Genomic DNA, 20,619 nt, shown 5'->3' with positions numbered 1-20,619 from the left:
TCTAGCAATGCCTATTCCCTTCCAAAGGCTTTAATCTTCCTAGGGAGGGATTTCAAAAGACACGGTGCTGCCTCAAAGAATATGCCCTCATGTGTTCCTGTGCTGTCCCAACTGGGCATTATGTTATTTAATATACTGCCTTCAGGCTTGTAGGTAGAAGTCTCTTTAGTAAATCTGTTAGCAACTGATTGTCTGTTATCATGATTATATTGGCTGCTCCAGAAAAGAGTCTTTAGTTATGTGTTTGGGATAGTTCTTTCTAGAAGGCAGACATCCTCCCTCAGGCCTGGTTCTCCACAGCTTAGAGGGGTTGATCTTTTCACCACATATCCATTCCATCTCCTTTATTCAACTGTTAATCCTCTACTCATCATCTTTGTGTAGTTAAATGTTTTCTTACTGAATTTATTAGTTGCTGTTCAAGACTACTTATGAATAAAATAGAATATTTAAGTTACATAAACTGTGGATTGGACATGAGCTTGTCTGAATAGACACACAGTTCAGCATATGTCAAGGCCAGAACAGTTCCCACAGAGAGGCTGAACTCCTAGGAATACCAGGCTGTATTTATTCTTTGAACATTGGCTGTGTTTATTCTGTGATTAGATATTGATTTCTCCCTGGCTTTGTAACTGCTCCCTTGGTCACAGGAGTAAAAAAAACCCCATAACACAATTGACATCACAATTCTAAATTCAAAGAGAGAAGAATTAAAGAGGATTCTTCTGCTTCTTCACATTGAGACGTTAACTATGAGACTTACCTTAATGTCTGTTAAGGCCAGTTAATGTGTATTCTGGGAAAACTGGTGAGAAGTGTTATTAGATAAAATTACCAAGCATATAGAAGAACATTTTCTGCAGAAGAAGAATCTGGACCATTGGTCTCACCTGAAGGGTGATTTTCATATGAGGACGGCCATCACTGCAGGTATTAGCTCCACCTATCGTGCGAAGGCAAGAATGTTTTCGAAGTCAAGACTAGGGGCATCAGGCCCCTCCCACTCTCCAGTTCATTCGCAGCGAGTCTATAGATAAATATCTAAAAATACAAGAACAGGGCCAACAGGCCTGCCAGCAGGAAAACAACATGCATCATAACATGACTCTAACATAGCGATACAACAGAACTAGCAGTCTTGACTTCATTAGTCACTTTAAATGCAATAGCGTAACAGTAATATATAACAGTTTAGAAAAATCTCTATACATCCTCCAACTGGGAGGGTCGTGATGGCCGTCCTCATATGAAAATCACCCTTCAGGTGAGACCAATGGTCCATTTTCCATATGAGGCTGGCCATCACTGCAGGATGTACCAAAGCAGCCCATAATAGAGAGGGACCACCCACATGCTAATTGTCATTAAGAACCTGTTGCAACACTCGTCTGCCAAAAGAGGCATCGGCAGAGGCATAACGATCTATTTTATAAACGAGTGTGGAGTAGACCAAACAGCTGCTCTGCAAATATCAGCAACAGGAGCGTTGGTAGCAAAGGCAGCGGAGGTAGCCGCTGACCTGGTGGAATGAGCCGTGATATTATCAGGGACTGGAAGCTGAAGAGCTTCATAAGCCAAAGCTATACAGGCTCGCAACCAGCGGGATAACGTAGAATTAGTTACTTTATGCCCCATAGACCTTGGATGAAAGGATACAAACAGAGACTCCGTTCGTCGAATCTCCTGGGTCCTAGACAGGTAGGTCTTGAGAGCCCTTCGAACATCCAACGAATGCCAAGCCTTCTCTAGAGGATGAGTAGGATTCGGGCAAAATGAAGGAAGTACAATATCCTGATTGCAATGAAAAACTGAATTGACCTTGGGACGGAAAGAAGGATCAGTTTTCAGCACAACAGAGTCCTTGTGAAAGATACAAAGATGGCGGGCAGAAGACAATGCGCCCAGTTCCGAAACTCATCTGGCAGAAGTGATGGCGACCAAGAACAGGACCTTGAAGAACAATATACGTAAGGGCACCGTCCGAAGGAGTTCAAACGGAGGACGTTGTAAAGCTTGTAGAACCTTGGGCAGACTCCATGAGGGAAAACGGTGGACTACAGCCGGTGAACGTAAAGCAGTGCCTCTGAGGAAGCGTTTAATGAACGGATGTGAGGAAATAGAGGCACCAGTGGAGGACACTGAAAGGATGGACGACAGAGTAGACGCATGTCGACGTAGAGTATTGGGTCTGAGTCCCATCATAAAGCCGTTATGAAGATATTGCAGCACCTGATGCATAGTGGCCCGTGATGGATCACAGTGGTGAGAGTGGCACCACTTGGAGAAAGCCACCCAAGTATGTTGATAAATACGGGTGGTAGATGGTCGTCTCGAGGCTAGGATAATATCAATAACAGTGTCAGACAGGCCAGCCGACCTCAAATGTCCCCGTTCAAAAGCCACTCTGTTAGGTTGAGCCAAGTGGGATTCTGATGCCATACTGGACCCTGGGATAAGAGATCTGGCCTGATTGGGAGTGTCCAAGGATCCATCACCGACACTGCAAGAAGATCCGAGAACCACAGTCGGCGTGGCCAATATGGTGCTATCAAAACCAAATGTGCCCTCTCGCACCGCGCCTTCCGCAAGGTTTTGGCTAATAGCGGTATTGGAGGGAAGGCGTATAAAAGACCGTCTGGCCACGGTGTTGACAGAGCATCCACTGCTTCCACTGTCATGTCCAGGTATCGGGCAAAGTACCTGGGAAGCTGGTAATTGCGACTGGAAGCAAACAGGTCTATTGAGAAAACGCCGAACCGACGCTGGAGACGATGGAAAATGGTCAGATGAAGTTTCCATTCTCCCGGAAAGACCTGTTGTCTGCTGAGCCAGTCTGCTGTCACATTCCAAATCCCTCTGAGATGTTCTGCCCAAACGAAGATGAGGGAAGCTAGGTCCTGGAGGGGACGGGACCTGGTACCCCCGTCTGTTCAAATGTGATTTTACACACGTGTTGTCCGTTCGAATGAGGACATGGTCCAAAGGGAACAGAGACTGAAAATGAAGTAGAGCTAAGTGGACCACCTTTAGCTCCAGCCAATTGATGCTCTGAGTCTGCTCTGCTGTGGACCAAACTCCCTGAACGTACTGGGAGTTGCAGTGTGCTCCCCAGCCGATGAGACTGGCATCCATGGTGACAACAGTCCTGCGAGGTTCTCTGAACGGAGTGCCCCTGGAAAGATGTTGGACCCTCGTCCACCAGCGGAATGAAATGCGCAGTGCGGGGCTCAGAGGAACTGTGCGATGATTGGAGTTGGCAATGTCCTGTTGAAAGGGCAACAAAGCCCACTGAAGGTGGCGAGAGTGGGCTCAAGCCCATGGCACAATATGGATAGTGGAGATGAACATTCCGAGCGCCCTGGCTAGAAGCATGACGTCTGCGGTTGTGTGTTGCATCAAGGCCCTCGCGATGTTTGTGATGGCAGTTATGCGATCTGGAGACAGAAACACCATCGCCTGCAGGGTGTCCAACATCGCCCCTAGATGTAATAGGCATTGGGTCGGTTGAAGATGACTCTTGTCGAAGTTGACAAGCCAGCCGTAGGCCTGCAAAACATTGAGGGTGAGCGTTAAATGACGATGAGCCAGCTCCTCAGAGCTTGCCCGTATTAAAATATCGTCCAGATATGGGTAGAGATGGACCCCTTGAATTCAGAGGTAAGCTACTAAGGTGAGAAGGACCTTGGTAAATACTCTTGGAGCAGAGGAGAGGCCGAACGGCATTGCTCTATATTGAAAATGCTGGGGGCCAAAAGCAAACCGAAGGAACTTTCTGTGGGCTATGCAAATGGGCACATGGAGATACGCTTCCTTTAGGTCGATAGAAACCAGGAAGTCTCCTTCTTGCAGGCTTTCAGTAATGGAGTGGAGGGATTCCATTTTGAATCTGCGGTATGTTACAAAACGGTTGACGAACTTGAGGTCCAATACCGCCCTCCATGACAAATCTCGTTTGGGCACAGCAAATAGGAGGGAGTACACCCCTTCTGACCTCTCTGTTGTAGGGACCGGCTCTATCGCCGCTATGTCCAAGAGGTGATGTGTAGCTGTCTGCATAACGCTGTGCCTGGCTGGTGCCCTGGGACAAGGGGATATATGGAATTTGTCTGGTGGAGTCGCCCAAAACTCTATTGCATAGCCATAACAAAAAAGGTCCCTGATCCAGGCGACCTTAGTCAGATGCAGCCACTGGTCTCCAAACATAAGTAGTCTGCCACCAACAGGAAGTGCATTAGTACTGCTTGCGCTGGTGAGACCCTCCCCTACATGAGGACGACGAAGTACGTCTGTGCCCTTGGTACTGACCTCTGCCCTGGAAACGTCGGTTCCAGGTTCCCCTGAAGGAATTGGAGTCATAGGATCGGAAGTCGCGGCCTCGTCCTCCTGGCCACGGTCCTCGAAAGGGCTGGTTAGTGCGGAAGGGGGAAAATCGCCTGAAAGGTCTATGATCAATGTTCTTGACAGTGGCCAAAACCGGTTTGTGAGAGTCTTTGGGATCAACCAGCACTGCCTTTAGAGCTTCCTCGCCGAAGAGCAAAGATCCGGAGTAAGGAGCCCTAGAAAGATTCACTCTGGCCGTAGAGTCAGCTTGCCAGTGGCGAAGCCAGAGGGTCCGTCGAGTGACTATCTGAGCCGTCATGGCTCGTGCCCCCAGTTGAGTGGCATCCAAAGTGGCATCAGCTACAAATGCCGCTGTCTTGCGCAACTATCAGTGACCTTCTGATGGAAACAGGATCAGGGTTAGGGTCCTCTAGAAGATCATCCAGCTACATCATTGCTGCTCTAGAGAAGACGGAAGCTGATGCGGAGGCTCGCATGGCGAAAGCAGTGGCCTCATGATTTTTGCGGAGAGCGAAGTCTAATCTTCGCTCAGTAGCATCCTTTAGTTGGGATTCTCCGTCCCTAGGCAAAAGAGATCGTGAAACTAGGCTAGCGATCGGCTCGTCTATGCCAGGGACGGCCAGCTTGGTGGTAAAGTCAGGTGCTAGGGAGTAAAGTTTGTCAGCCAGGTTCTTGAAGTGGCGAGTTTGGAATGGATGAGACCATTCTTCGGCGGCCAGTTTGGCGATAGGGTCCGGCACCGGGATGTAATGCTCAGTTGGTGCAGGGGATTTGAGAACCCTGGCCCCTTTAATAGCTGGAGCGGTAGCTGTTGGGGGCGCAGCTTGGAGACCAAGGGTGTTAACCACCCTGCGAGCTAGAGGCTGATAATCTGAGGCATTAAATAAGCGATACGATGTATCCTCCTCGTGTTCCCAATAGTCACTCCATTCGTCTCCTTCAGTATGATCAGCAAAGGTTGACTCCTCCCCATACGAAGCTTCATCAATACATCTGCCTCTAGCTACATCAAAAGGATTTGGGGAGCAGGAGGGATTTGCCTCATGACATACACGTTGGTCCATAGTGCCTTGAGGTATGGCGGGAACTTGTGGTGGTGACTGCATCTGAGTGAAGAATGCCAGCATGACCTGAAGTTGTGAAAGAAAATCAGGAGACAGCTGCAGCCCCGTTGAAGCAGATGGTTGAGTAGGGGGCTCAGTGGGCTGAGCCGGAGGATAAGCCCTGGGCGGCAACATGGGGGGAGGCTGGCTAAGTGTTGGCTGAGTAGGAAAGCCAGCAAAGTCCTCCTCGTCAGAAGCAGCAGCAGGGGAATGAAATATATCCGTTAGCTGTTCCTGGGCTGGTGCGGTGGGGGTCGGAACAGAAGCATAGCGTGGACGCTAGGGTTTGCTGTGGCTGGAAAGATGTTTAGTCTTAGCCAGTGCTTTGGCATGCTTAGTCTTAGATGCCTTAGATGGTTGTGGCATGGCTGGCTGAGACATGTCTGGCTGTTCCGCCATCTTATATTCACTATGGGTGCAGTACACGGCCACAGCGGGGGCAGAATGTAGAGACCCGAACAGGCACAGTACACGGCCATAGAGGGGGCAGAATGTAGAGACCCGAACAGGCGCAGTACACGGCCACAGAGGGGGCAGAATGTACGATGGTAACAGCGTCAATATAATGCAGACTAGACTTCAGGCTTGGTACACAGCCACAGAGGGGGCAGAATGTACAGTGTAGACCGCCCTGGTACACGGCCACGGAGGGGGCAGAATGTACAGTTCAAATGAGTTGTTTGTTGTACAGGAGCAACTGGTGCAGATCAAAGAGCAGCGGAGGTACGAGCAGTAGCTGCAGAGAGCAATGTTGCAATAGGCAGCAGGATGAGTCAGTGAGAGAAGAACTCTTGTAGCGCTAACTAGTCCTATCTGAGACTCACATACAAGAAAGCCTGCTCAAGGTAAGAAGCCCCCTTGTTTAGTTCAGGAAAGGCGAAACAAAAAGGGCGGGAAAAGACGGGACAAACAAAATGGTGCCCGTGAAGGGAGAGGGAAAAAGAACACTTAAAATGGCGAAGAGGAGTAATGGACTCTGAGGCGACAGCGAACTGACCAAAAAACTGCCCAGCACAGTCTCAAGAGCGTGCGATGGCTGTGTCTGAAAGGCGTAATCGAGCACCATAGCAGCTAAGGGAGTAGTAGTGGAGGCAGCCGACGACGACGACTACAGAGACTGTCGCGGCGAGAACTTAAAGCCACAAGTCTGGGTGCGACAGCCGGGACTAGAAGCAGTTCAACGGATAAAAAGTCTCTAAGGAGAGAGCCGCAGCCGCAGGCTCTCGAGGGGAGATTCCAAAAAAGGTACCGCTGTTTTTGAGGAGAGAAGCCACGGCAGAGCCCGGGAAAAAATAGGCTCAAACGGTCGGGTACGGGAGGGGAGAAGCCACAAGAATAGGCTCCCGGGGGGAGCTTTGGTCGTGACGGCACGGGGCAAACGGCGGGTAACGCCGGGAGCGGCAGCCGCAAGCTCCCGCTGGGAATAGAGAGAACCGCAGCCGCGGTCTCTCTGATGGCCGTTGGACAAAAAACTGGAAAAAATAAACGGCCCGGACAAGGGAGAACCCCCCCAAGGGAGTTTCCCAGGAATAGACAAAACAACGTTATATACAAGACAAAGGGAAGGGAAACACTCGGTAAACACACAAGTAACAATACCTCCACACCCTGTCAGACAAATACAACAAAAAACACAGAGATTTAGCTAAAGCTACGCTATAGAATATCAAACTTGTTCGTACGAAGACAAGAATGAACTGGGGAGTGGGAGGGGCCTGACGCCCCTAGTCTTGACTTCAAAAACATTCTTGCCTTCGCACGATAGGTGGAGCTAATACCCGCAGTGATGGCCAGCCTCATATGGAAAATGCATGGTTTCTGCTAAGGTAAGTCCTGTGAAACTACCCTCTTAGAATTCTTTGACAGTGTTCATGTGGATAGAGATGTCCCAAGTAGACCCTGTATACTTGGACTTTCAAAAGATTTTGATAAAGTTCCACACCAAAGACTTTTTTGGCAGTTATGGGATAATAGGATAGGTCCTTATATGGATCACTAACTGGTTTAAGAGCAGGAAGAAGAGAATAGGAATAAACTGACAGCTCTCACAACGGAGGGATGTATGGAGTACAGTCCCCACAAAGATCTGTATTGGGACCAATGATTTTTAACTTGTTAAAAAGTGATCTGGAGTTGATGTGAGCAATGAAATGGCGAAGTTTTCTGATAATGCCAAAAACAAATAGCAATTGCAATGGGCTCCAAAACTATATTTCCAAACTGAGGGAATGGGAATTAACATGGCATATGTGGTTCAATGTAAGCAATGGGGTCTGAACTGTCAATGATTGGCCAAGAGAGAGTTGTGGTGGGTAACTTGACCAAAAAAATCCTGTTCTAGTGCATGGGAGCTGTGAAAAAGGTGAATTCCATGTTAGAGATTGTTAAGAAAGGGACTGAAAATAAAGCTGTCACTATCATTGATACAAATCTATGGTGCAACCACACATGGAATACTTTGTTCTGGTAACCACACCTCAAAAATAATAGTACACAACTTAAAAAGTGCACGAAGAAGTACAATCAAAATGTATTATTTTATTTTTTTACATCTATATCCCATCTTTCCTCCAAAGAGCTCATGGTAGCATACACACTGCTCCTCCCCCCCCCCAATGTTATCCTCACAACAACACTGTAAAATAGGTTAGGCTGAGAGATAGTGACTGGCCTAAGGTCACCCAGTGGGCTTCATGCTGGAGTGGGAATCTGAACCCTTCTCTCTCAGGTCCTACTGTTGGGTTGGTGCAACTCCCTTACGAAGAAAGGTTACAACATTCGGGGGGGGGTTGGTTTAGAAAAAAAGAGGAATGGGGTGGAATCACATGAGGTGTAAATAATTGTGCATGGTATGGAAAAAATGAGGGGAGAGCCTTCTCCCTCTCTCATAATACTAGAACCTAGGGTAATCCTATGAAGCTGAATGGCAGCAATTTAGAACAGACAAAAGGAATTACTACTTAACATAGTGTACCGTTAAACTATACAGTTCGGTCCCCACAAGGTACAGTGACGACCACCAATTTGGGCAGCTTTAAAAGGAGATTAGACAATTTACTAGAGGATAAGGCTATCATGATGATGGCTATCAACTCTAGTATCCAGAGCAGTATGCCTTTTGAATACCAGTGGCATGGAGCTGCAAGCAGGAGAGTTCTATTGTACCCATGTTCTGTTAGCCTGGATAAGCCTTTGGTTTGATCCAACAGGACTCCTTTGATGTAGATTAAGGACCAAACTACACATGAAGTTAACTACATGATTTTTATTATTTATTTATTGAAATGTTTATAGAACACACATAAAAATATAGCAAGGAGGTATACAGCATACAAAATTACAGTAAGATAAATAAAACATCAATGAATACTGGATGGTAAAAAATCTACATTGCGAAGGCCTGTCTGAATAACACAATTTTAGGAGCTATCTAAAAGAAGGCAGGAATGATTCCTGCCAAACCTCAGCTGGCAGGGAGTTCTAAAGGGCAGGGCCTGCCATACTAGAGCCTCAGACCCCAAACCTCAGGGGTATGGGGCACCACAAGAAGTGCCTCATTACAGAATTTCAGTGAATGAAGTTAAGCATAAAGAATCAGACAGTCGTTGGAGCACTTTGGGCCCAAGCTGTTTGGGACTTTGTGAATAAACACAAGCATTTTATTACAGCATGTATAACTTTTAATTATAAGTGGCAATTGCTGGGGCACAATGAGGACCAGAACCATCATGAGCAGGGAGGGGAGTTTAAACATACCAAAACACACCCACCTAGAGTCACGCAATTTCCTTTTTCAAAAAAAATACAAGCTCATCTGCTTTTGTTCAGCTGGAAATCATCCTTTCAGTTGCCATCCTAGTCTTTTGTTATTCTTTCTAGACCCCTGAACTCAGTAAGACTCTGTAAGATCCCATAAAGACAGCCATCTTTGTGGGATAAGCTCAGCCTGACTGACTCCTGAACCCCCCAGTGAGACACCCAGTGAGTTTCATGGCTATGTGGGGATTCGAACCCTGGTCTCCCAGGTCGTAGTCCAACCCTGACCTGGGAAAGGGGAAGGAAGGGAAGAGGGGAGGAGATTGGGTCAGTGGGCACTGGGCAGAGGGGAAGCCCCTTTCCTTTTCAAAAGGAAAACATTGTGAATAGTATCATTGCTTTTCAGCGTTTCCCCCACCGTTTTATTTTACAGCAGGCACATGGAGCCTCCCACCAAAGCTGTCCCTGGCCACATCCACACCAGACCTTTATTTCACTTTGGAGAGTCATGGCTTCTCTCAAAGAATCCTGGGAAGTGCAGTTAGTGCAGGGTGCTGAAAGTTGCTAGGAGATGCCCTGTTCCCCTCACAGACCTTCAATCAGAGTGGCTGACTATTAAACTAGTCTGGCTACTGGAGCTCTCTCAGTGGAATAGAATTCTCCTCTCAGCACCCTTCACAAACTACACTTCCCAGGATTCTTTGGGGGAAGCCATGACTGTCTCATGTGAAATCAAAGTCTGGTGTGGGTGTGGCCCCGATTAGCCAAGACAAGCAGCTGTGAGTCTGGCTTTTAGAACACTGACAGCTGGTGCTTACTGAGCATGCCCGCCTTTATCATTGACTCCAATGCTACATTTCTTAAATAAATTAAAAATTAGCCAGGATTTTTTTTTAACTTTTAAACTGCAGAAGATGAAGGTCAGCGTATGGGGCAAGGTCTGTAATAGGATTCCATGTACTCTGAACATGGCTGATGTTTAATGAATTTCAACAGATTATGAGAACTCTCTATTTATTCTCTCTGACTGTTTCGTGTATCACCATGAAAATTGAGAGGGTTGTTAAGCCTGAGTTCAGGACTATAGGTTTTGTAAAGTTTTGTTTTGAAATGAGCTTATGGGAAGCATCAGAATGACATGGGGGTATTTTCAATTTAACATTGCAGAATGTGAAAAATCCATGCTGGCTATAGTATACAGCCACTCTTGTGGCTGTATAATACCATTAGTCTTCAGTGAGAACAGTTACGTAAGCAACTGCCACTTCTCCCTCCCCCTCCCAATTTTGGCCATAGTGTTATGTTCTGCATTTACAGCTGTACCTTCTCTTACTCAATCCTATTCACCTACCCTTCAGTTCCTAACCAGCCTACCTGTTTTTCTATCCTTTCCCATCTTTCCTAATCCAATACTGTCTCTTATTATAAAAAATAAACTGTGTGCTGTCTTTTGTCTGTGCCTTAATAGCCATTTATACTTGTTAGTCTCAGTTACTAAACCAGCATCACTTCCTTCTCTTCCTCCACCCCACCCACCCCCTATTTTAGCCATAGTGTTTTACTAGTTATGGCCATTTGGGGGAGAAAAAAATACCCTGGATCCCCCTGTCTGAAATTTGGCAGGGTTAATCTCCTCTTGGAAGGCTTCTATGCGTGCAAGTTTCATGCTCCTATGTGGGAAAAACCCCTACAAAGTTATGGCCATTTTGATTTCCTAGTGCAAGTCAATGGAAGGACCAAAGCTTCCATTTTCCAAATATTATCTTGGATTTGGGGTCCGAAGCTAGTGCCTACCCCCAATCTGAAGCAAATAGGAACCCAGTGTAAAGAAGGTTCTGAAGGAAAGTGGAACAGCCTTGCATAGCCCTAATAAAAGAGCACTTCCTCTGCAACATTTCTCTTTCTGGGACAGCCTTCGACAGTAAACCCATTAATTTCCTTCTGTTTTACTTTATCCATAGAACTCTCTTTATTCTGGAAAAGTTGTGGCATCATCTTTTACACAATCCCAGGAACACATTGAAACCTAGTCTAAATGTTCCTAAAGTTACATGTACTGTGTTCCTGTGTCTTTTGGCAAACAAACAAATTACTGGGCCAGTGTTAAATTACTGGACTGATAGAAGCTTGTGCTCAGGCAAAATAAAGCCAGGGCTGTAGAGGGAAAAGATTTCCTGAGTATTACAACTAAATACTCCCTGCCTCCCAGTCATCTGTGTTCTAGAAAGGCTTATTTCCTCAAAATGAAAAAGTAGTTTCAATTATGTGTAGACACGTGTTCCAAGCAAGTGTGATAACAATAGCTTCTCCCATTCTTCAGATTGTTCCAAAGGACTTCACACAACTGCAAGTTATACAAACAAGATTTCCAACAAAGATGTTGCTGAATGGCAATTATTTCATTTTACTCTTTTCCAGTGTTGTCAAATAGAATTTGCAAATTATGGAAAGTAAAGGCGAGATGAGCACACATACTCCTCTACCATGGAACCAAATGCTATGGCATTTTGAAAGTTATACAGATGTTTATAGCACCCACAAGTCAGTCAACTTGAACCTGCTAGCTTTTCAACAATGTTAATGCAGGTGTTCAGAATTTCGACTGAACATCAGGAAAAACTTCCTAACTGTTAGAGCCATATGACAATGGAACCAATTACCTAGAGAGGTAGTGGGCTCTCTGACACTGAAGGCATTCAAGAGGCAGCTGGACAGCCATCTGTCGGGAATGCTTTGATTTGGATTCCTGCATTGAACAGTGGGTTGGAGTCGATGGCTTTATAGGCCCCTTCCAACTCTACTATCCTATGATTCTATGATTGTAAGTCATATTGTACGTTAGGCTAAATTCAAGGGCATCTCACATATGGTGTAGAATGGTATAATGAGCAATGCTTCCTCTCAAAAGTTAATATTCAACATTCCATGAAGTTCACAAATGCTAAAATGGAAAACCAGCAATATGAGGTATGATGAACTGAGCTTTAAATGCAAACTCAGAACCTAGTCTTCTGTATTTCTTCAAGGACAACAGGAAAAATATTCTGGCATTTTTGAAAAAAGAAGGGAGGGAGGGAAAAACAAAGCTAAAAATCTGGAGAAAGTGGCTCCACATTAAGGAGCTCATCACAGTTATAGCCTAAGTATGGGGCATCTGGCTGCCAAAAGCCACCACGATATACTTTATCAACTCAGTTACAGTACCTCGCAAAAGTAATCAGGCCCCTGACCAATGCTGTGATATTACTGAATTACAACATTGTAATTTCATTCTGTATTATATTTTATGTTGAAAAACTGAAACTCGCAATCAAGTATTGTAAGGTGACATTGGTTTTATGTTGGGAAATGTTTGATTACTTTTGCAAGGCACTGTAAGTCAGTATCTTCCAAAGACTGGGGTGGAATTGTAGGACCACATAAACACACATTAATGTTTTTTCTGTTTTGCCATGGCCTCTCCCTCTCTCGTCTAACACGTCCTGCACATTTCCGGAGTATGTCAAACAATACCTGGAAAGAACTGAACATCCCTTATAGAAACATGTCCAATACTGCTGGAATAAAAATGTGTACCAGTGTTGCAAACATGTACACATGAGCATGCACACCTATAGTTTTTAAAGTTCTCAACTTTTCTTTTAAAGGGTAATACAGGATGAATGCATATCTACCAGCATCATGTATCCCCTTTAAGAACACACATAGAAAAAGGAGTAACCCTAGTATGTCTGGCAGCAAGTAACACTCATTCCCCTTGCTCAGACAGGCTTTCAAACTTGTTCCTAAAATACCTTAGTAGGAAAAAAGATGTATCCATGTCCACTTACCAATGTATATGTATTCACTAATTGGTTTTATTATGTACAAGAGTTATATTATTTTACTTTTTTCTATTTTGTACAATTCTGTATGGACTAGTCTTTGACCGTAATAAAAATAATCAATCAATATTCACTATTTATTACTTAGCCCTCTAGAAAACAAAAGAAATAATGCAAGGCTACAAACTTCCATGTAGCAATACCAAAACATTTTACCTATGTTCTTATTTTTTAAAACCAATTTTTCTTTCAGCAGTGTGCATTCCTTCTCTCTAGCAAATCCAAGCGCGTTTTGTTTCTTTTGTTTTTCTCTTTGAGGTTTCCTTGACTAGACTAGAACATATTTGCATTGCCTTCCAGTAATTTGCACAACTCAACTGGCTTGCAAAAAAATCAAGGAAATGACCACTGTTGGGAATTAGAAGTGCTTTTCCTCTTCAACAAAGTTGTGCTCAACCTCACCCTTGATTGCATTTATATAACTATTAAATTGCCACTACTGGATCAGGACAAGCATCACAGAAACAGTAATGGTGAAACTGTTCCTAGTCCTCAGCAGAAATAATTGCCTATAGGCAGTTCTAGACACATCCACTAACAGTTTTTGCACTGTGCTGATTTGCAGAACAATGGCATTTGGTATGCTGCCTTTTAAGAAGCTGAAGGCTCTTCCCCAGAATTACCCACATCATAATTATGTCTTTAATAGGTACATAAGAAATATTAACAAGATCATTTTGAAATCATTTGTCCAAATTCACCAAACATTCTCCTCACTTCTATAGATGACAAAATGTCTTCACTTAATTTTATGCTACAGTAGATTTACAAGAATTAAATGAAATAAAGTTACCATACCTGTCTACCAACATTCTCCTGGAAGGCAGCCTAAGAACAGAAAGAACAAACATACAAAATGAGTCAGGTTTGCTTGCAGATAAACACCAGATCATGAATTCAAAACAAACATGCAGAAGTATAAATGACCCATGGGCTTTATTTAAAAAGAATAGTCAGCTTTGCTGCCTGAATATGCTCAAGCAGTTGTTGTCACTGCTGCTTTATGTGCTAATGTTCTTTAAATCTGCTTGTTGCATGCCAACAGTTTAAGAACGTGCATTTATTAAAAATAGGCACACCCACAACAGTGACCTTTATTGCTGACATAGGGCTTCCCAATATAAATGAAAAGTAATGCCCTTAGAACACAAGTATCAAGAGAGGGAAGCTTTATAACTTGCTTCCGGAAAGCCTGTGTGCACCAAAACTATATTTTAAGATTTCTAAACTGCTGCTACTCCTGTTGTAAACTACATGGGGGAAACTGTTGGCAGTAGCTTGGCTGGAATGTTTCTCCTTCACAGCCTTCACGTTCAAAAGAAGCTTTAATACTCAAAACATTCAGATTTAAACAATGGCCAGTCTTTGAAATTCATTTATTTCGAAGTCAGAGCTTTTATTTTATTTTTAATAGAGCATTATAGCAAACAAAAGATAGGTAACAGAAAGAATAACACAGAGGTTATAACATAAGAAGTGAAGCCTTTTTACATCAAGGCAACTTGACTGAATTTTCCAGTTATGCTGAAGTTTCAGTACTTTAGTTGGTAGTAAAAAAAAGCCTGTGTTTTCTCTGAACATGCGAACTCAAACTGTAGAATTAGCAACCACAATTTTTTGTTTACAAAACCTCAGCATATCTTGATTAAATATCACAGATATTTAATACCACAATTTTAATAAGCAAACTCACTCTCCATTTTCTAAATTCAAAAATATTCAAAGTAACCTTTGCTGGGACAGTTGATAATTTTACTACACATCCTACTAGAACTGTGATTAAATTTTCCTTACTTCCTTACTCCTGCTTGCCGCCCTGGGCTCCAGCAACAAAAAAATAAAAAAAGTTTGGGAAACACTGTTCTAATGAATCAGTTCCCCCTGAATAGTAAAAGCTCCAGAGTGAAGTTGGTTCTATATAGTATTAATGGCAGAGGAACGCAGCAATTATATAGTATTTCTAGTAAAAATTAGGTACATGCATGAATTCTGTGCTAAAATAGCTGGCTGCTGTGTGGTAGCAGATCAAGTAGTCTTAAATCTAGCATGAAACTCTTCTATACAGGAGAATGGAAGGCTACTTTGATTAATAGCAGAACTTGGACCCCACTGTTTTAAAGACAACTGTAGTTGATAACTCTGGAACTTGCATGAATGTACAGCAGGGATGGGGAACCTGTGGCCCTCCACAGGTTGCTGGACTTCCAGCAGCCCCTAACAATGGGTTAAAGATGTTGGGAAATATAGTCCAGCAATTGGAGGATTTACTGGTTCCCCATCCTGGAATACAGATTTATGTCTATTATGACCAATGTTAACAAAAAACAAATTTACTAATACTGCAAATTATCATGCATTCTGTATATTTAAGAGTTGGTAGGGGCCTATAAGGCCATCAAGTCTAACCCCCTGCACAATGGAGGAATCCAAATTAAAGCATACCCAACAGGTGGCTGTCCAGCTGCCTCTTGAAGACCTCCAGTGTTGGAGAGCCAACCACCTCCCTAGGTAATTGGTTCCATAGTCGTAACACTCTCACATTTAAGACGTTTTTCCTGCTGTCCACAGCTGAAATCTGGCTTCCTGTAACTCGAGCCTGTTATTACGTGTTCTGCACTCTGGGATGATCGAGAAGAGATCCTGGCCCTCCTCTGTGTGACAACCTTTCAAGTATTTGAAGAGTGCTATCATATCTCTTCTCAAGGCTAAACATGCCCAGTTCTTTCAGTCTCTCCTATGGGGCTTTGTTTCTAGTTCCCTGATCATCCTTGTTGCTCTCCTCTGAACCCATTCCAGTTTGCTTGCATCCTTCTTAAAGTGTGGTGTCCAGAACTGGACACAGTACTCAAGACGAGGCCTAACCAATGTCGAACAGGAGGGAACCAATACATCATTTGATTTGGAAACTATACTTCTGTCAATGCAGTCTAAAATAGTATTTGTCTTTTTTGCAGCCACATCACACTGTTGCCTCATATTCAGCTTGTGATCAACAACAATGCCAAGATCCTTCTCACATGTCGTATTGCTGAGCTAAGTATCCCCCATCTTATAATTGTGCATTTGGTTTCTTTTTCCCAGGTGTAGAGCTTTGCACTTATCCCTGTTAAATTTTGTTGTTTTCAGCCCAATGCTTGTTTCAATCTTCCAAGGTATTAGCTAACCCTCCCAATTTTGTATCATCTGCAAATTTGATAAGCATTCCCTATACCTGCTCATCCAAGTAATTAATAAAAATGTTGAAGAGTAATGGGCCCAGGACTGAGCCCTGCAGTACCCTGCTTGTTACCTCCCCCCTGTTTGAGAAGGAACCACTGATAAGCACTCTTTGAGTACGATTCTGGAACCAACTGTGGATCCACTTGATAGTTGTTCCATCCAGCCCACATTTAGCTGATTTGATAATCAGAATATCATGGGGCACTTTGTCAAAAGCTTTGCTGAATTTGAGATATATTATGTCCACAGCATTCCCCCAGTCTACCAGAGAGGTTACACTATCAAAAACTGAGATAAAATTAGTATGCCAGGATTTGCTCTTGATAAAACCACGTTGGCTTCTAATAATCACTGCATTGTTTTCAAGGTGCTCACAGACTGACCGCTTTCTAATTTGCTCCAAAAAATTTCCAGGGATCCATGTCAGGCTCACTGGACTGTCATTCCCAGGTTCCTCCTTTTCACCCTTTTTGAAGATAGGGACAACATTAGCCCTCTTCCAGTCATCCAGCACTTCACCCATCCCTCCATGATTTTGCAAAGACAATAGACAGTGGTTCTGAGTGTTCTTCAGCCAGTTCCTTCAATACTCTAGGATGCAGTTCATTGGGCCCTGCCGATTTGAACTCATTCAAAGTGATTAGGTATTCCTTGACCATTTGACCCTCTTTTGGGAGAAGACTGAGCCAAAGTAGGAATTGAGCACTTCTGCCTTTTCTTTGTCATCTGTTATCATTTTGCCATCCTCATTGAGTAGCTGTGCCACCATTTCTTTTCTCTGTCTTACTATGGACATACCTGAAGAAAGCTTTTTTGTTTCTTTTAGCATCCCTCACTAACCTCAGCTCATTCTCAGCTTTAGCCTTCCTGACACCATCCCTGCTATTCCATGCTACCTGTCTGTATTCTTCCTTTGTGGTCTGGCCTTCCTTTCACTTCCCATATGTGCCCTTTTTTGTTTTCAGGTCATCTCCAAGCTTTCTGTGAAGCCACATTGGCTTCTTCTGCTGTCTTCCCCCATTTTTCCTTGATGGAATTGTTTGCCATTGTGCCTTGAGAATACTTCCCAGCAGAGGCAGCAAGCAGGCTTTGTTAGCATTGGGCAAAGATTTCATGCAATAGCATTGGTCAATGCTGTGCCTCACCCCAGGCCTAATGAGGCTTTGCTTTCATCACCATCATAGAGCCATCTCCTGCTTCTCAGCTTCATTGCCTGATAAGTATTGCAGGCATCTACAATGGGTACAGTGTGACCAAGTGAATGATGAAAGCACAGTCCTTCGAGGCTTGAATTCAATCAAGTTCTGCACTACCTAAAGCTTCCAGGATGTCTTTAAGGGCAGCTTCATGTATTATATATTACAGCAGTCAAGCCAGGAGATTGGCAGAGAATGAATCACCAAGACAAAGCTATCCCTGTCCATAAACTGTAACAGCAGACAAATGGGCCAAACCTTGTAAAAGGCACTCTGGGCCACTGAGGCCACCAGGGCCTCAACTGACAACACTGGAATGCTTGATGATTGGCTGAATGTTTAAAATGGCTGACAGTATAAATGAAAGGATGACAGGTAAATCTGGGTGAATGTGAGGTGGTAAATTGTGGAATCTGGGGGGAGAAGAGAAAGAGTGGATTGCTTGGTGGGGTTTGAGAGAGTTGTTTGCCAGGAGAGCGTGAAGAAGGAGGGAGGTGAAGTTCGGATTAGTATTGAGTAAAACCATATGCTTATGTGCCTTAAGAAGAAATCTTGTTAATCTTGTTAGCTTTGTTATCTTTAATAAATACTTAATTTGGTTTACCAAAGGCCTGATCCTTGGCTGGGGTTTCACAGACCAGAAGGGAGGGTAAGGTAATGACCAAGGCTGAAGGGGAACTGTAACAAATGGTGGCAGCGGTGAAGAGAATAACAATACCAGTATTCAGAGTCTCTGGGAATACTAGTATTGGGACGTTACTGGTGGTTGCCTAGCAGGGGGATCTGTTGAGATCTGTGCTAGAGCGGGGAGAGAAATCATAAGAGAGAGCGGTCCGGACTGGTGGAGTCCCTGGTGGTGCCTAGAGACAGGCAGTAACCACGAGCAGGTAGGAACCTGACAGGGAGAGCCAGAGAAGGAAGCATCACAGTGGTGTGGCAAACAGAAATAACAAAACAAGATTTCTTGTGAGAGTGACTGGCAAAGAGTGTGTGGCAAAGAGTGAGTGACCATGGCTGAATACATAAAAATGAAAAGAGAGGAGCTGGTGGAGAAGTGCATAACATTCAATTTACCTCACGAGGGTAAAGGGGTAGATGAATTGAGGGTAGCACTTATAGGATTTGCAACTGCCCAGCAAAAACAACCTGTCAGGGAAGAGACCCCAGAAGGATATTTAAGCAATCCCGCTTATATAGAGTACTTGAGAGAGAAGTTAAGATGGGAGGCTGAGGAAAAAGACAAGCAGAGGGAGTTGGAAGCTGAGAGATTGAAGAGGGAGGCTGAGGAAAAAGACAAGCAGAGGGAGTTGGAAGCTGAGAGATTGAAGATGGAAGCTGAGAGATTGAGGATGGAAGCTGAGGAAAAAGACAAGCAGAGGGAGTTGGAAGCTGAGAGAATGAGATTGGGGTTTGAGGAGAGGGAGAAGCAACGAGCATTGGATGCTGAATTACAAGTAGAAAAGTTAAAATTTGATAGAGAGAAATTTCACTCTGAGGAGACAAGGAAAGACAGAGATGGAGCAAAAATAAAAATTACTCCAAAGGACTTTGCTGTCTATGAGCCTGGTCAAGATCCTCAAATTTACCTCAGCACCTTTGAAAAAGCAGCTCAGTTGTGGGGGCTACCTGAAGATAAATACATGCAGTATTTATCAAATCTGATTAAAGGGGAATTGGCTGAGGTATACCAATATTTCCCCTCAGACAAGCCCGTCACCTATGCTGAATTCAAAGAAGCAGTGTTTAAAAGATTCAGACTGGGGCCTGATTATTTTAGAAAGCTTTTCAGAAATTGCCAGATACAGACAGGGAGGTCTTTTGTGGAACTGGGAGCAAAGTTGATGGATATATTTGGAAAGTGGATGAGTAGTGCCAAAGCTCAGTCAGTGGAAGAGGTGAAAAGCCTCATGATACTGGATCAATTATACCATCAGTTACCACCAGAAATAAGGCTCCTAGTCAAAGACCGTTCCCCTACATCTGTGCAGGAGGCCGCAGAGATGGCGGATCACTTCGCCTCCAATAGAACTGGCTGGGTGGGGAAAACATCAAGAGAGTTTAAACCCAGACCATATAGTGCTGGCAGAAGGGATGTGGTACCACAGCGAGTGAGTCCTCCAGTAAAATCTGAAGGGCACAGGACACCCCAGAGTGGATCTGTGTACCCTAAAAGTGAGGAGAAATTATGCTACAAATGTGGTAGACCGGGGCACCTACGTTTTCAATGTGAGGTTGCCAACCCCATTAGTAATTCTGCTCAGACAAGGGCAGTGAAAACAGAGCCCAAGGCTTTAGAAGCAGCGAAAAAGGTTCAGTTTTGCCAGATAAACTGGACAGAGGTAACAGACCTCGATTCAAGTCTGAGAGAGGAAGTGAGTGTACAAGGGGCAACTTATTGGGCATTGCTTGACACTGGTGCCGCTCAGACGTTACTGAGGCCAGATTTAATAAAATCTGAAGAAATATTACCTCAGGAAACAGTGACTATCCAAGGAGTGAGGGGTCAACCAGAGAGTTTGCCTGTGGCCCTAGTGAAAATGGAATGGAGAGGCCGAAAGGGCCAATATAAAGTTGGTATTAATGCCCAGCAACAAGAACCAGTAATACTGGGAAGAGATGTTATGGGGGCACAGGGGAAAATATATGTAGTGACCAGACAGCAAATTGGCAGAGAAAAAGAAGCCATATTAAGGGGGGCTGAAACAAACAGGGTGGAATCTGTTAACCAGCCTCAGGTCACCATAGCAACCACTAGCAGGCCTGCTGAAGAAGACAAACTGTATCAAGTGGTCTCTGGGGAAGAAGCAGATCAATTCAGGGAAGAGCTGCATAAAGATATAAGTCTGAAGCAGATAAAGGAACAAGCGCTGACCCAACAGATTCCTTTCACTGACAAACTGAGGAATCAAGTTGTGTGTGAGAATGGGATTTTATATAGACTGTGGATGCCCGCTGAGAGAAAGGATGAATGTGAACCAGTGAAACAAATGATGGAGGTGGTGAAAAAGAATCTCAGTCAAGCACAGCAGAAGCAAAGTTACTGGTATGACAGAACAGCCAGGGAACGTGTGTATAATGTGGGAGATATGGTTATGGCGTTCATACCCAGGAAACATG

At 44.2% G+C, this 20,619-nt stretch overlaps 1 protein-coding gene across 5 annotated transcripts in view; it reads right to left on the bottom strand.

Annotated features, from left to right (window-relative positions):
- TBCD (tubulin folding cofactor D) overlaps positions 1 to 20,619 on the bottom strand; it is a 213,888-nt gene that overhangs the window by 82,539 nt on the left and 110,730 nt on the right. For all 5 annotated transcript variants that reach the window (XM_061616465.1, XM_061616464.1, XM_061616466.1 and 2 more), the window contains exon 17: positions 13,886 to 13,915. In XM_061616465.1, coding sequence (XP_061472449.1) covers positions 13,886 to 13,915 — 30 coding nt within the window. The remainder of the gene's footprint in view (positions 1 to 13,885; positions 13,916 to 20,619) is intronic.

Source organism: Rhineura floridana, chromosome 3 (assembly GCF_030035675.1).
Source record: "Rhineura floridana isolate rRhiFlo1 chromosome 3, rRhiFlo1.hap2, whole genome shotgun sequence".
Taxonomy (NCBI): domain Eukaryota; kingdom Metazoa; phylum Chordata; class Lepidosauria; order Squamata; family Rhineuridae; genus Rhineura; species Rhineura floridana.
This window is presented reverse-complemented; position numbering and strand designations above follow the sequence as displayed.